Source organism: Myotis myotis, unplaced genomic scaffold (genome assembly GCF_014108235.1).
Source record: "Myotis myotis isolate mMyoMyo1 unplaced genomic scaffold, mMyoMyo1.p scaffold_m19_p_11, whole genome shotgun sequence".
Taxonomy (NCBI): Eukaryota; Metazoa; Chordata; class Mammalia; order Chiroptera; family Vespertilionidae; genus Myotis; species Myotis myotis.
The window spans coordinates 11,717,226-11,732,671 of record NW_023416315.1 but is presented as its reverse complement, the minus strand read 5'-3'; the positions used below and the strand labels follow the sequence as shown (position 1 = coordinate 11,732,671).

The following is a 15,446-nucleotide window of genomic DNA, read 5'->3' as shown; positions in this document are numbered from 1 at the left end:
TCATTTTAGGTATTGTGATTAATATAGTTTGAAATTGTAGTTTCATAGCAAGTCCCCCATCCAATATAACATCCTATTGATGAGATAGCCTAAGAAGCAGGATTTCTGGGTACTGGGCACCTGAACATTTTTGCTGAGTGTGCCAACAACGCAAGGCCCAACTGCTCTTTATCCAGGCCATAGCTCAAGATTGTGTTTGCAGCCAGCTACCTTGAGGAACGAGGAAACCTTTCCTCCCAGACAAAGAATGAGCTTGCTTCCACTGCTATAAAAGCAATGAATCCTCTTCCAGTGTTCCTTGGCTATGAGGTAAACCCATTAGGTGTACAGGAACCATCTGGTATCCTTTGAGTTGTCCCATGGGAGTTGGGGCTTGGGGACTTGGGAACTCAGACCAACACAAGCATCTTGTTGCTTGCTGTGCTGTGAGTAATAAAGTCCTTTGTCTTTGACCCAGGAGTTTCATGTCCTCCACCAGCATCCATGAAATAATAGTGGGCTAACTTGTTAGTTTACAGTAGAGTTATCTGTAACTGGCACCGTGTGTTTGAAATCAGGTTGGAGTATTTATCTATGCAATAATTGAGAGCAGTGCTGGTATTAGAGAGAGGAAAGCAAGGTGCCCAGGGCACAACATTTAAGGAGGCACTCACTGTCAGGTTAATGCAAGTGGCAACCCTATGCTTACATGACTCTGAGAATGGTGCTTCCTTAAATTTGGGGGCCTAGGTGCTTTGTTTGCATCATTCTAGTCTCATTCCTGCAAGGAAATGTAAATTAAAGTACTGGTGAGATACTATTTGAGTAGCAAAAATTAAGGTGTGATCAAACCAAGTGTTGGCCAGAATGTAGAGCGACATGCACTCTCATACACTGTTGGTTGGGCTGTTAATTGGTATACCCTCTTAGGGGACAATCAGCATTATCTAATTAATTTGAAAGAGTTCATATTATGTCCAAGTAACTCTACTCCTGGGTATGACTCTTAAGGATAGTCTTTGTGCATGTGCACAAGGCCACGTATACGGTATTGTAGCATCAGAAGAAAAATGGACAAATAGATTTTGTTGCATTTATAGGAAGGAAGGAATTAAAATTGGAAAACTAGGGCCACCTGATAAGCAAAAATCTTAAACATATAGTGTTTAATGAAATACTCAAGGATACACACAACATAATATAATTTATCTAAAGTTTGAAAATATGCAGATATATATAGTTTGTAGATAAAACATATGTGAAAATAGTATGGTGATAACTACCAAACATAGTGGGACAGATGTGCACCTAGGACATCATAGTACCTGTCCTGTTGTCCTGTTTTATTAAAGTCTTGAAGATGATAGGGTAAGGCATTCTGTTTTGACAAAGCTGCTGGTGGTTATAAGGGTGTTTACTATATTATTCTGTTATTTTGTATATATTTGAAATATTTTATTTTTTGAAGCGGAGATTAGAAATAAAAGGAAAAAAATGTTAAGGTTAAAAAAAGAAGCAAGGGCCGTAACCGGTTTGGCTCAGTGGATAGAGCGTCGGCCTGCAGACTGAAGGGTCCCAGGTTTGATTCCGGTCAAGGGCATGTACCTTGGTTGTGGGCACATCCCCGGTGGGGGGTGTGCAGGAGGCAGCTGATCGATGTTTCTCTCTCATCGATGTTTCTAGCTCTCTATCCCTCTTCCTTCCTCTCTGTAAAAAAATCAATAAAATATATTTTTAAAAAAAGGTAATAATAGTTAGCTCATGCATCTTAACAACATAGTTGAATGGCCTACCGCAGTAAAATGTAGCTAATGTCAGCAGCCAGCTCCTGGCTGGGGCTGACCTCTGGGAAAGTCCAGGTGTCTAGGCATCCTCTGAAACCATCTGCCGCCTCCTGGTTGAATCCAGAAGTTTCCTGATTCTCTAGTATAAGCCACTGCTGCAAGACTACCACGAGGGACCCGAGTTATCTGGCCCAATTTGCGAAGAGAAAGAAACGCTCTTAGCGTTCACGTGGTTTTGCAAACTCTCACTGCCCCTAAGAGGGCCATTTGGAGGTGCCGCTAAGCCAAATGAGGCCTGCTCCATCAGCATTTGCTCAAACCAGTGGAAGGGAGCAAGCGGTCAGAGGCCGGGGACTCACGCAGGCACGCGTACGGGTCCGAGACGGCCTTGAGGGGGTCCCTGTAGAAAAGGGGCCGGCAGCGATGGCAGTGCTGGCCCTCGGTGTGGTGCTGGCAGTCCTCGCACACGCCCCCGCTGGCCCCGCCGCTCGCCAGGTACACGCTCATGTCGAAGTGACAGCGGTCCGAGTGGCCGTTACACCTACAGGCTGGGGAAGGAGAGAGTCACTGCGAGGCTCACCGGGTCTGGGGAGCAGCCTGGCTGGCATCCCGCACAGGAACCCTGCACCCCCCTCCTCTTTCTTCAGCCTCCACCTTCTTTTATGGACACACGTATACAAACAGTTAAACTAGGTGCTTTCCAAGGTCTGTCCAGGACTCTTATTCTGCCCATATACTCTCTCTGAAATGTGTCCCCAAAACGTTAATATTTAGGGGTGTGTGTGTGTGTGTGTGTGTGTGTTGTTGTTGTTTTAAATCAAGTAAACAAAAGTAAATCCTTTGGGTGATCCAGAAGCCCGAAAGTGCAATATTTTTATTGTCGTTTGGTAAAGAATACTTTCACTTTGTAAGTTGTAAGTCTGAATTTTTTACACCGCGTGTTCTGTAGGCCCTGGGCTTCTCAGGGGAGATGTTAAAACCGAGCCTGCCGCCTCTCCTTCTCCGGGGGCCGAGCGCTGGGAGGGTGGCCGGGGGCCTTCCACCCACCTGGGGTGGCGCCAGGCGACAGGGAAAGACAGTCTGCTTGGGGGAGTTTGTCTGTCTTCGTGGCAGTGTCTGTGCTGTTCGTGTTTGTTTCCCCCATAAGTGGCATAAACATGTGCTGGGCCATGTATGCGTGACGCACGGATGGGGCTTTTCCGCGAGCTCTCCTCGTGACCTCTTCCCCGCTAAATCTTATTTCCCCCAAATCTGGGAACAGAAACAATAACAAGTTCGTTCGGAAGTTTATCAAAATTTAGAGGCAGCAAGTACATCACAAAAAAACCTGCACTTTATCAGCCTAAGCAATTTATAAAACGTATAATAACCAGTCAAACTCAACCCAGACCTCATTTCTCCTATTATCTGACATCTGAGATTAAGGTCACATTCATGGAATGTCTGGTGATTCAGGACAATAGTAGGGATCTTGGTACTGAATCTAGTCCTCACCCAATTCCTGGGTTGATACCATCCCCACTGATATTATTACAGGGCTCTGTCCCTCCCCTGGAAAGGGCTCACCCAACAATCACATTGTTTCATTTTTCAAATTCATGCTAATTTTTGGTGTGAAGGTTTGATACGGTGGTGATTTTTCCAGGTGAGATAACGGGAGACATCAGCAGATCGCGCAGCTGGAGCTGGGAGCCCCGGTTCACCACCTTCCAAACGAACAAAAAAATGTCCTCAGTCTGTGCTGAGGACTCTTCCCCACTCACCTCTGCAAGTGTTGTTCTCGGGGCCCGTGGCTGGCCTCCACGGCGCATCCTGGAAGAAGTCCTGGCACCGCTCGCAGTGCGTGCCACCTGTATTGTGCTGGCAGACACACCGGCCCTGGACCTGCATTGTGACAAGCAAGCAGTGTTAAAGGAGGGCTCATCTTTGAGGATGCTGCAGTTCTTTATTATTATTTTTTTTAAATATACTTTTATTGATTCCAGAGAGGAAGGGAGAAGGAGCGAGAGATAGAAACATCAATGATGAGAGAGAATCATTAATCAGCTGCCTCCTGCCTGCCCCACACTGTGGATCGAGCCTATAACACAGCCATGTGCCCTGACTGGGAATCAAACCATGACCTCCAGGTTCATAGGTCGATGCTTAACCATTTAGCCACACTGGCCAAGCATTGCTGCAGTTCTTTAAATGGAAAATGAAATACCAGACCATGGGCCTCTTTGAAGTTTAGTTTCTCATATGGTAGTTACAATACCAACCTATACTATCTTTTTTTATTTAAAATTTTTTTTCTTAAATATTTTATTGATTTTTTTACAGAGAGAAAGGGAGAGGGAGAGAGAGTCAGAAACATCGATGAGAGAGAAACATCGATCAGCTGCCTCCAGCACACCCCCCACTGGGTATGTGCCCGCAACCAAGGTACATGCCCTCGACCGGAATCGAACCTGGGACCCTTCAGTCCACAGGCCGACGCTCTATCCACTGAGCCAAACTGGTCAGGGCCTTTTTTTATTTAGATGCAATAACTTTTACAATTAAAAAATTTAAGATGTTTGGTAAACATTTACAATAAATTTTTTGGTATTTCTGAATGCTAGTGTCAGGGCAGCACATTGCAGGGATGATGTGTGTAGTGTGTGTGTGTGTGTGTGTGTGTGTGTACACGTGCATGTGTGTCCAGGGTGGTTTAGAAGCATAAGGGAAAGAGCAAATTAGAAAACAGAAAGAAACTGGAGAAAGGTGTGTGATTCTCCATAAAATGCCCTAAATGACCAAGTTCAAAGGGAGAAATTCTATTGCCACTGAAACATGGAGAGAGCTGAGTAAGAAGGTACAATAGCCTCAGTCTCAAGCCTTGTCTGATGCCTGGTCTGGTTATGATTAGTTTAAATTATTTAGTAGATTCACCCCAAGCACTCTGCATGACAATACAATTCTTCTACTACATCACTCCCTCAGACTAGTCCCAAGAAGGGGAGAGATTGGCACTAGGAGGACACAGTCATCATAGTGTAAGGTTGCTACTTGGGTGACCATCCTTACAATAGCAGCTATTATTCAAACACCACGGCACTGGCTACAGCAGACCGTCCATAAGTTTGTGTGAGGGAACGCATGTGAACTTATGGGTCCTCCTCACCAAATCGCCATTCCCTAAAGAAACAAATAGCCAAGAGAGAGCAAGATGGGCTGCCTTAAAGTCATAGTTAGACATGCTGGTCATGAGCTCAACAATGCCCGTGAGCAGCAGAATCCACAAGGCTTTGCCAGGCCAGGCTGAACCAGACCTGCCCCGACACAAGGCTGGCACTGTGTGGATCCCCAGGTGGAAAGTCCGATCTCCATGGAGCACCGGGACAGGACAGAAGGGTAGGGGAGCCAGCTGGTCTCCTGGCTGCGTGGCTCACCATTCCCGGAGGGCTGAACACATCCCCCGGCACCGTCTCCATGGGGCCGCATTCGCTAGCGTGGCCATTGCAGAAGCAGCTGCCACGGACCACCATCTCGTAGACAGCATAGTAGTACTTATCAAGGGAGTCATTGTGCCTCCTTCCAAGCAAAGTATCTCCAAGGGTGTGGAGCTTGGTGAAGTTTATCCTCAGGTTTGTTAATGTAACAAGGTCTAGAGAAAGGAAAATCATAATAAAAACAATGAACCAAAGTGCCTTTAGGTTGTATTGTTTCAATGCGCCCTTCTTGACCGACATCCCCTTAATGTCCTCTAGAAATGTAATGACAAGGACACTTCTAACATGAGATTTTTAGAAAAGTAATGGATGTGAAAAAATATAAAGCAATTCCTACCCTGGATGTGGGGGCTGTAGGGGTTTTCTATTTCAAAGCTGGGATCCAAAGCTTTAAAAACAACCTGTAAAACAAATGTAGGCAAATGTAAGTATTTCACCCAAGAACTTGATTGTTAAAGGGTATGCTCTTATATAAGAGATCCTGATCTTACCCGCAGGCCGAGCCATTGCCTCCCAACTAGCACAGGATACGGCTATCATTGGGTTTTCATATGAATATGTAGAAGTACCAGGAAGGAAAATGAAAGTTACAAACAGTCTTCGCGGGAGCCGTTGTGACACCATTCGCAAGAAGGGCTCCTGTTCTGGGTTGGGTGGAGTGATGGGGTCACTGGTCAGCAAGTCATGACCAATTTGGATTTGGCAGGGAATTCTGGAGCTACTGCCGACCACCAATTCTTTCTACGACACCTGATACATAATACCTGCCAACCCCACTCCCACCCTGACCCTCTGCCAGTTACCAGCGTTGTTCAGGGGGAGATTCCTGGCAGATTCCACCTGCGTGGTGGTTTGTAGATTAAGATGAGATGAGACAACTAGTCCAGGGCTGCACTTGCCTACATGCTCCCTTGCAAGGGTTCGAAACAGATGCTCCTGCCTCTGAATCCCCCAGGCCCTGGTGCCCAGCCTGGATGCTGGTCCCCGCTCACCTTCAGCTGGACGCAGTGCAGGACTGCTTCTTAGAAGGTATTTATTATCTATCTGAATGTGAGATGGATTCAGGACTCATTTCAACTTAAACTGTTATTCTTACAACCCAACAGCTCAAGTTATTTTTCAGCCAGCACTGCTTTCATCTAAATCAACCACATTCACAACAACCACAACAGGGTTATTTTACAGCAAAGGAATCCAAGAAAGGAAATGCTACCTCACCGCCAGTTGAGGGTTCAATATCCGAATATTTAGAGTCACAAACAAGGTCTCCCACGCCCTGGGCCTGGCCAGATGTGATGCTGGGAAAGGAAGTAGCACAGTCTTTTGCAAAATATTTAAACACTTTCCAGGTGTGTCCATAGTCTGTGGAACGTTCAACTAACATTGCAGCAGGCCGAAAAGTCTATGGAAAAACGAGTTAAACTTGTAATACTTCACAATGGGAGATTTAATTACCGCTTCACAGTAAACATTTATATTTTCTAATTCTGTTTTCAAACTTTATTTGTATCCCTTAAAATCTCTATACCAGGGGTCCTCAAACTACGGCCCGCGGGCCGCATGCAAATACAAATATTGTATTTGTTCCCGTTTTGTTTTTTTACTTCAAAGTAAGATATGTGCAGTGTGCACAGGAATTTGTTTATAGTTTTTTTTTTTAAACTATAGTCCGGCCCTCCAACGGTCTGAGGGACAGTGAACTGGCCCCCTGTTTAAAAAGTTTGAGGACTCCTGCTCTATACAGTGAACATACCAAGTCTCTTTCCAAAAGTGGGCAAGTATTTATAAGCACATATTTTGCCCTAAAATCTAATTCCATTTAAAAATGTTTATGGCCATGTGATTTATTAATTGGAGAAAGATGGCATATTAATTTTTGAAAAGCTAATGTAATGGATATTTTATACAGCATTGTGCATGGGTTTTTTTCTTCTTTTTTTGGGGGGGGGGGGCAGCGGCTAGGATGCTTTTCCTCTGGCAAACCCTTATATCCTTGAAAATCTACCATGAAGCTTATCTGGGCTCCCCAGAGCAGATTTAGTGTTGTCAACGAACTCCCCACCATTCTAATATGTCTATGCACTTATCACCCCGTATTATGATTTTAAATTTATATATGTGCTTTATATATAAATATATAAATATATAAATTTGTATCCATGACTAGATTGTGAGCTCTTTGGGGGCAAAGGCTAATGTTTTTTTAAAAAGCAAATTTTTATTTTATATTCATTTTTTTATAACAACAACTTAGCACCAGCCTGACATCAAAATTCGAATTTTGATGCATGATTAGAGAATGACTATAGCACAGGATTTTCTCTGGTACCTCAGCAACCTTAACAAAGACCCTTTAATTTTTCTTCCTTTTTTGATCACAATCTTTCCATATTTCCTTAAGTAATTTCCAGTTCTTGCCCTTTTTGCCTGAAAGTACCTTTCTTGTTCTGTGGTCTCTATCCCCTAGTGCTTGACATTTGTTCTCGTTGACCATGTAAGTTACTAATTAATGAGCGGTGGCATTTGATTCAATTCAAGAACAAAAACCCCAGTGACAAAGCTGGAGTCTGGGATACACAGCTTTTCGTTCTCTGCAAGGAAGCGGGGAAACAAACTTTCAGGTAAGCCCAGCATCGGTAAGTAGATAAAAGGGGCAGCAGACCTACACATCTCTACCTTAAAGGTCAGGATAAGGTGGCTGAACTGAAACAATGCCTCTAGGTCCAATCTGATGCTGACATGATCGAGACCTAAAGAAAAATCCAGAAAGGAGAAAATCAGTGATTTTGGGAGACCCCTGTTTATCATGTTAACCCCTCACTGTGGCTTGTCTATAAGAAAGCCTTTTGAAAGCCCATGGCTGGTGATCAACACTCTTTCCTAGTCTGTTGGAGTGGTTTCCATGCCATTCCATGCCCAGGAGAAGGTCTATGGGAGAGCAATATGGGATTTACCCAGACCGTGCCCACATCCATGCCCATGGCCACCGTGTGGCAGTATTACATACCACCAAAGGAGTTCCGGGACAGTTCCCATAGGTGGAACAACGGGGCTCATGTCCTTGAACTCACATCTTGAGTACCCACAGTGTGAGCTAGCAAGCCAGGGCATGGCACAATCGACACACCCTGTCCTTCCAACAGCTGCTAACAATCATTTGTACCAGTTTTATTGTCAGTCAGCATAAAACACAGCTTAGAGCCTTCCTCTGGGGTGAGGCTCTGTGGGCTCCTCTGTGGCTGAGAAGACGGAGCTGTCCTGGCCAGGACTTTGCACGAAGGCTATTTGCTGCCATCACCTCATCATGGACACGGAGGGCTGGCCCTAATCTGGACCCAGTGGAAGCTCTGATCTCGCTAAAGTGCGCCGTCCAACAGAAATATGAGTCGCTGGTGTCATTTAAATTTTTCTGGCAGCCACATTTCAGCAGGTGCAATTATTTTTAATACATTTGACCCAATAAATAAAAAATATTCTCATTTGAACATGCCATCAATGTTTCAAAAATTAGCAATGTTTTCTCACACATTTTCACCCCAAACTAAGTGTTAGAAATCTGGGATGGTTTTCTACGTCTAGCACATCTCAGTTTGAATTAGCCATGTGTTACGTGCTCAGGAGCAATGTGGCCAGGGCCCCGATACTGGACAGCACAGCTCACAGCACAGCGGCTGGGCTGCCATGAACGGCGGGCAGCTTACCTTCCGGTGAGCGGCTGGGGCAGGGTTTGCTGCTGAGCGGGCAGCCACATCCCAGGCTCTGTCATGGGCTCCTCACCCTTTCCAGGAAGGAGATCTCCGTTTCCTCTCTAAAATGCTTGGGTGAGAACCCTGGTTCTATGTAATCAGCCCTGACAGAGGGGGTTCCTTCTGAGAGGAGATGTGGGACAAACGCTGGCATGGGAGTCTAGACAGTTATAAAGCAAAACTGGCACCATGTTGAAGAGGAGCCATCATGAGTGAGCCAGTCTACATTGATTTAAGCACATAAGGCCCAAAGCTGGGTGGGGACATGAGGAATCCTCAGTCAGGTTCAAACTTAGAATAGTCAGGGCCAGTGTGAGGTTCAATATCATAGTTGATTGTGACCAGAGAAGGGCATAAATCCAGAAGGGAGAGAACTTCAGTCAATAGCCAACTATCCTTTCAATTCAATTTTTATATTAAAACCTTTGGCTTACAGGAAGAAGCAAAGTGTCATTTTTCTCTCTTTCTTCATGTGTTGAAGAAGGAGAAGCACATGGCGTGAACTCTGAGACTTCTCCTGGAATTATTAATTCCACTTACTGTGTTTTATATTAGCCTTTATTTACCAACACCTCATAAATTTCCTCATTATTTTTTTTTACAAAGAACAAAAGAATGCAGAGATATTTTCTTCTCATACATGGAAAGAGTGAAACATTCTGAGCTATGTGCTTAAAATACACTTCTATTTCTCTAGAAAAAAATAATCTTTCTTAAAATGAAAAGGAAATTTGTTCTTATACAGGGCTCTACATTCTGATGGATACGGTTCCATTCCAAAAAAACTCCTTGCCTGACACTGTTAAAATCATACAGAAAGACACTTTATTAAAAATACGAAGAAAAAATTGGACAGGATCTTATTCATACCGTTTTCAGATTGCCACCATTTCTTTTCTCTATTTGGTTCAAAACTTGTAATCACATTCTCAATAGTGTGGCTGTTGGGATGGGTGTGCGGATCGTATGGAAATCTGGAGTCACAAATGAAGCATTTTTGTTCCCCCTGGAAAATGTCACCATTAAAATTTAAAATAAAGAATTGTAATTACTTATTGTTGACCTAAACTTAAAAACAAGCTGTACTTACTATATTTGTCATTCAATCTGGCTAAAAATAAACAGCAGAGGAAATAACAAGACATCAATTTTTCCATCAATAGGTGCTTAAATACAATAACAAATGAATTTAAAATATGAAAGAATTTTTATAAATTTACATAGTTGGAGCAAAAATGCAAACATGTGGAACTAATTTTCTTCTCATACAAGAGGCAGATGATCTGGAGATTATTTTAAACTACAGAGAAGTAATTAGAATATACTCTTTCAGTGGAATTATTTCCTTTAGTAAAAAAAATAAGAATATTTGCTATGAAACTAATAAAGCAGTGGATCACTAGGCTATCTGCAATCATCATCCTCTCTCTCTCAGACAGTTTTTGGTAGAAAAGCTTCCAATGCCAAAATCTTTGTATTACACTTGTGGATTTTGTAAAAGATTTTTATAAACTCACATCAGAGAGCCCCACCTCTTGTCTCACAGGCTAGAAGGTCTTTTTGGGAACTGGAACTAGTTTTGCTTGAGATATATTTTCAAAGGCTATACTGCCGAGACTGGCCTTGGAGTTTGCTTAACTTCATGTCTGCTTGTAGCTACACTCACTTAAAACTCCTAAGGAAATCTCCAGGGATTTCTGAACGATGCCAATGACCCGCACAGTTGTTCCTGGCTGATATGTGGGGCCCTGGAGGAGCATTTTTGCAAAGCTTTCAGGGAGCAGGAGCTGGTTATCACAATCCCCTGTGGTGGAAATTGCCTACAACAGCGAATGCGCTAGTGAACATTGAGCTTATGTCCTGACATGGCTTACAAGGGCCTACATGACCTCACCAGGGCCACCTTCTTGCTTGTCTTCCCTGATGCACTCAGCCCTAGCTGTGCGCACTTCTTGCTTTTCCTTGAGCTTTCCAAGAACTCTCCTGCCTTGGAATATTCACAGCTTAACACAAGCTGTTCTCAGGTCAGAGAGATTTTCCTTGACTTCTAGAATTCCACCTCCTCCCACCCTATGGCCTCCGCTAGTGTCTATCCTTATCCTGCTCTGCAATATTCTCTAAGCGCTTATCACTATTTGAGACTATATTGTATAGTCATTGGAATACTGTCTGTTGCCATCATTAGACTTTAAGATGAATGAGGGCAAGGACTTTGGTTATGGCTGTATTCTCCTTACCTACTATAGTGTCTGGAACATAGCAGATGTTCAATAAAATTTATTGAATGAATGCCTGATGATTTTTTAAAAAATATATTTTATTGATTTTTTACAGAGAGGAAAGGAGAGAGATAGAGAGTTAGAAACATCGATGAGAGAGAAACATCGATCAGCCGCCTCCTGCACATCTCCTACTGGGGATGTGCCCGCAACCCAGGTACATGCCCTTGACCGGAATCGAACCTAGGACCTTTCAGTCCACAGGCCGATGCTCTATCTACTGAGCCAAACCGGTTTCGGCCTGATGATTTTTTAAAAATATCTTTTTAAAAAATTGATTTTAGAGAGAGGAAGGGAGAGAGAGAGAGAGAGAGAGAGAGAGAGAGAGAGAGAGAGAGAAACATCAACCTTCCTCTCTACCCATTCATGCACCCATTGGTTGATTCCTGCATGTGCCCCGATCTGGGATCAAACTCACAACCGTAGCATATCGGACAATGCTCTAACCAACAGAGCTACTGGCCAGGGCTAATGCATAATGATTTTACTGACTGTTTCATCTGTAGTCTCTAAAAATAAACCAGCCTTTCAGGAGATCCATATCACCTTTTTAGAATCACTGGCCATCATAAACCTTCTACTAGGAGAAAACCAAAAATGCACTTGGGAAATCGTGGGACAATGGAAACTAGATCAAGTCTGCTTATGGGGAGGCTAAAAGAGCAGCAGAAGTCCTGCGATTCCACTGAAAGATGTCAAGGCTTCAAAGTATTTCCAGTAATACTACACAGATTACCGGGGAGACGTTTATACTCAGGGCTTGCGGGCTACTCTTCCTGTAAACATTTCAGGAGCCTAGTCTTTGCTGAGACTGGCTGCAGGGGATGTTTCGTTGTGGTGACGAAGTGGGGGGCCCGCTTGGGTAGCACTGTGGGTCCATGATGACTTGCAGGTTTTGGAGAGGGTGCTCTGCTTGGCAGCAACTTGCCAGATAATAGATGGGAGAACAGCCCCGCCTGTGATACTTTGTCAGCCTAGAGATATCCAGAGATTTCTTTCTAGCTCTAAGATTTTTAAGATTTCTGTGATTCTCTAGGCCAGTGGTTGGCAAACTGGGGCTCGTGAGCCACATGCGACGCTTTGGCCCCTTGAGTGTGGCTCTTCCACAAAATACCGACTTCTGCGCATGGGCCACGAAGTTTCAATCGCACTGTACATGCGCGCCCGCACGTGGTATTTTGTGGAAGAGCCACACTTAAGGGGCCAAATAGCCGCATGTGGCTCGCGAGCCGCAGTTTGCCGACCACTGCTCTAGGCCAAGGAAAAAAAAAGCGTCTGAAGTTTGATTTTTTTTTATTTCTCTCTGTTTTTGGTTGAGTGAAATGAAGAGGTAGGAATATGACTTTCTGGTTATTGTCTGAGTATATCATGAGTTGGCTATGACCATAGTAAGTAAATGCCAGTGGCAGAAGAACAAGATGGCTGGTGTCTGGGTTGGAAAGTTTCTAATATTAGAGCTGAGAACCACTTCTTTGTCCACAGGCCCTGGACTCGTAAAGTTACTTAAAGAGTCATCCGTCCCACCTGGCCTAGAGTTGAGCAGCACGTCCCCAGGGTCATTTCCTCGCACATGTAGAGAATTTGCTTTCTGACACAAGCACTTCCCAAACTTAGAACAGCGCTAAGCCCTCAGGTAGTGTCTCCACTTATTTATAATCACCCTCTTTTACTAGAAACCAATTAGAATACAAAGCATTTCCCAGAGGCCTCCAGGAGATGCCTTAAAGAACAATGCGAGGAAAAGCCTGGGCCATCGACATTCGGCCTGGGTCCAACTTCCTTCCTGAACGTCCTCTCACTGAAGGCCTGACGTGACGGCCGCGGGCTTTTCAGCAGGTACGAGGCGTAGATGACCTTGGATACTTGCGCTGCTCCCAGAACACAGGGAGGAAAAGAACTGCAAGGCAACTTGTCCTTTTAATAAACTGGTCTCTAAGAGAAGAAAAAAAAGGCCCCAAATACATTCACAGAGGGATACTATAGGCAAGGCAGTTTCCAAGAGGCTTGTGAGACTGCACAGGGAATTCCAAGCTGCGCCCCGCTATCTCTAGGGCCCGGCCATGAGAGCTCATGTTTAGCAAAATGGCCTTGAGGCCCTGAGAGGTCCTCAAGCTTCACTGCGTAAGTCAATTATGCTTACTCCCCGGGGTCACTAAGGCAGCCACGTTGCATAGTAATTCCCTTCAAAGACTGAACTGAAAAGACATTTCTGTCTAATCCTACAGGTTACAAGAAATAGATGAAGCAGATCTTCCCTATTTTCTAATCTATCAAGGTTTCCTGGCTTTGAGTTGTGTCTCCTGTCTCTCTGATGTTCTGAAAGGAATGGTGTCTCTTACACTGTTGTCTGAGCAGCCCCAGAGGCACCTGGAAGAATCTACATCATTGATTAAATAGCGGCCCAACAAATAAACAAAGAACCAACCCACCTCCAGGTAGCTGAGGATGCAGTATTTCTGGGCTCCATCCAGCCCACAGGTAGACGAAGCCGTGAGCTGTGTGCTGCGTCCCACTAGGAGATTGCCGGTGGGGGGATGACAGGCACCCCTGTTGCATTTATCTTCAGCTTTTGCATGACTGAGCCACCCTTGAACACAACAGAAACAGCTACTTAGAAAGGGTAGCAGAAGACTTAAAGAAGCAACTGGCTAAGTTGGAAAAGTTAATCTATTTTTAGTACCAGTTCTGTTGACCATTAAGACCCTTGTCCTGTATGTTGTTGGGGCCCTCATCTGATGGAAATCTCTTAGCCTGTGGGGTTATACCACCTGCATTCATGTCCCCACCTGGGCCATTCCCGCAGCCAATGAATGATAAATGCTTACTTCGAAGGCTGGCTCCATTGCACTTCACTGTGCAAATTATGCTCAGAACCTCTCGCTGGGAGGAGGCTGGAGCCTGCCTGCAGCTGGGACCATATCCGACTGCACTTCCCTCTCCCTTACTCCTCTGAGCATCCCTCAGTAAACCACGTCCACACAAATCCCCCTCTCAGGCTCTGCTTCTAAGAAGCCGATCTGGGACAGCTTCTCTGGACTGGGAATTCTCCATGTGTCATTGTGGGGCAAAAGCAGACATGAGGAGAGAGAATCCTAATTCTGCCTCTTACACCTGTTGTTTCAACCTGTACCAAATCAACCAGAGAGTTTAAGAAATCCTTGGAAAAGAATTTTCTCCTAAAATGTGTGTAAGTTTAACAGATCTTTTTTAAAAAATATATATTTTTTTATTTATTTTAGAGAGGAAGGGAGAGGGAGAGATAGAAACATCAATGATGAGAGAGGATCATTGATTGGCTGCCTCCTGCATGCCTCCCACTGGGGATCGAGCCTGCAACCTGGGCATGTGCCCTGACCAGAATCGAACCCAGGGCCCTTCAGTCCACAGGCTGACACTCTATCCACTGAGCCAAACTGGCCAGGGCCAATTGATCCTTTTAATAACATGGATTGTTGTGCTCAGACGAGCCCCGGAACAATTGATGCCCCTTGGGTTTCAGTCTGTATAGCCCACGCAGGCCTTCAGACCTGCTGTCCAACAGATCTGTCTGGAAGGCATTTGGTCACAAGAGATACAAGATGACTGCAAGAGCAACTCTATCTCAATTGTCACCTCAAGTCTCTACTTTTCATGCACAGCCTCTGAGATAACATTCTTAATTATCAGTTTACAAACTATTTTTAAAGTTCTATTTGTTTCAAATGTTAAATTTCGAGTTAAAGTAACTGTTAAATCTCTCCATGTAAATGAGGGGTGGGTAGGGTAATCCTAACTCTTTCCTGCCTGTATGGTTCTCGCCCAGGGTTTGCTCTATTATGTTCAAGTTACACTTTTGTAACCCATACATATGAATAGATTAGTTTATTGTTGGGAAGACTGAAGAAAACAAAGTAGAATCTCCCTGGGGCTAAGTTCTAAGGTTAACACACATATAAAGTTAAATGCAAATCCAATGTGAGTCGACTGTAATATTTTATTGATAGCTATTTATAGACATAGTTCTATTTTTTCTTTTAAAAGTATATTTGAACAAGACACTCTTTTTAAATTTAATGAAAGGGTTAAAATTCTGTTTTGAGTCTCAAGGCCCAAACCCAGGCACTAGTTTTCTCCTGACGACAGTTTAAATTATAGACATGATAATTTGGAAGGAATAAAATAGATGGAAGACACAGGACCCAGAAT

The 15,446-nt window shown here is 44.1% G+C and overlaps 1 protein-coding gene across 2 annotated transcripts in view; it reads right to left on the bottom strand.

Annotated features, from left to right (window-relative positions):
• LAMB4 (laminin subunit beta 4) overlaps positions 1 to 15,446 on the bottom strand; it is a 102,441-nt gene that overhangs the window by 69,471 nt on the left and 17,524 nt on the right. For both annotated transcript variants that reach the window (XM_036327503.1, XM_036327501.1), the window contains 8 exons: positions 13,691 to 13,848; positions 9,853 to 9,988; positions 7,913 to 7,986; positions 6,450 to 6,638; positions 5,574 to 5,637; positions 5,177 to 5,391; positions 3,527 to 3,647; positions 2,123 to 2,311 (listed from right to left, as the gene is read on the bottom strand). In XM_036327503.1, coding sequence (XP_036183396.1) covers positions 2,123 to 2,311; positions 3,527 to 3,647; positions 5,177 to 5,391; positions 5,574 to 5,637; positions 6,450 to 6,638; positions 7,913 to 7,986; positions 9,853 to 9,988; positions 13,691 to 13,848 — 1,146 coding nt within the window. The remainder of the gene's footprint in view (positions 1 to 2,122; positions 2,312 to 3,526; positions 3,648 to 5,176; positions 5,392 to 5,573; positions 5,638 to 6,449; positions 6,639 to 7,912; positions 7,987 to 9,852; positions 9,989 to 13,690; positions 13,849 to 15,446) is intronic.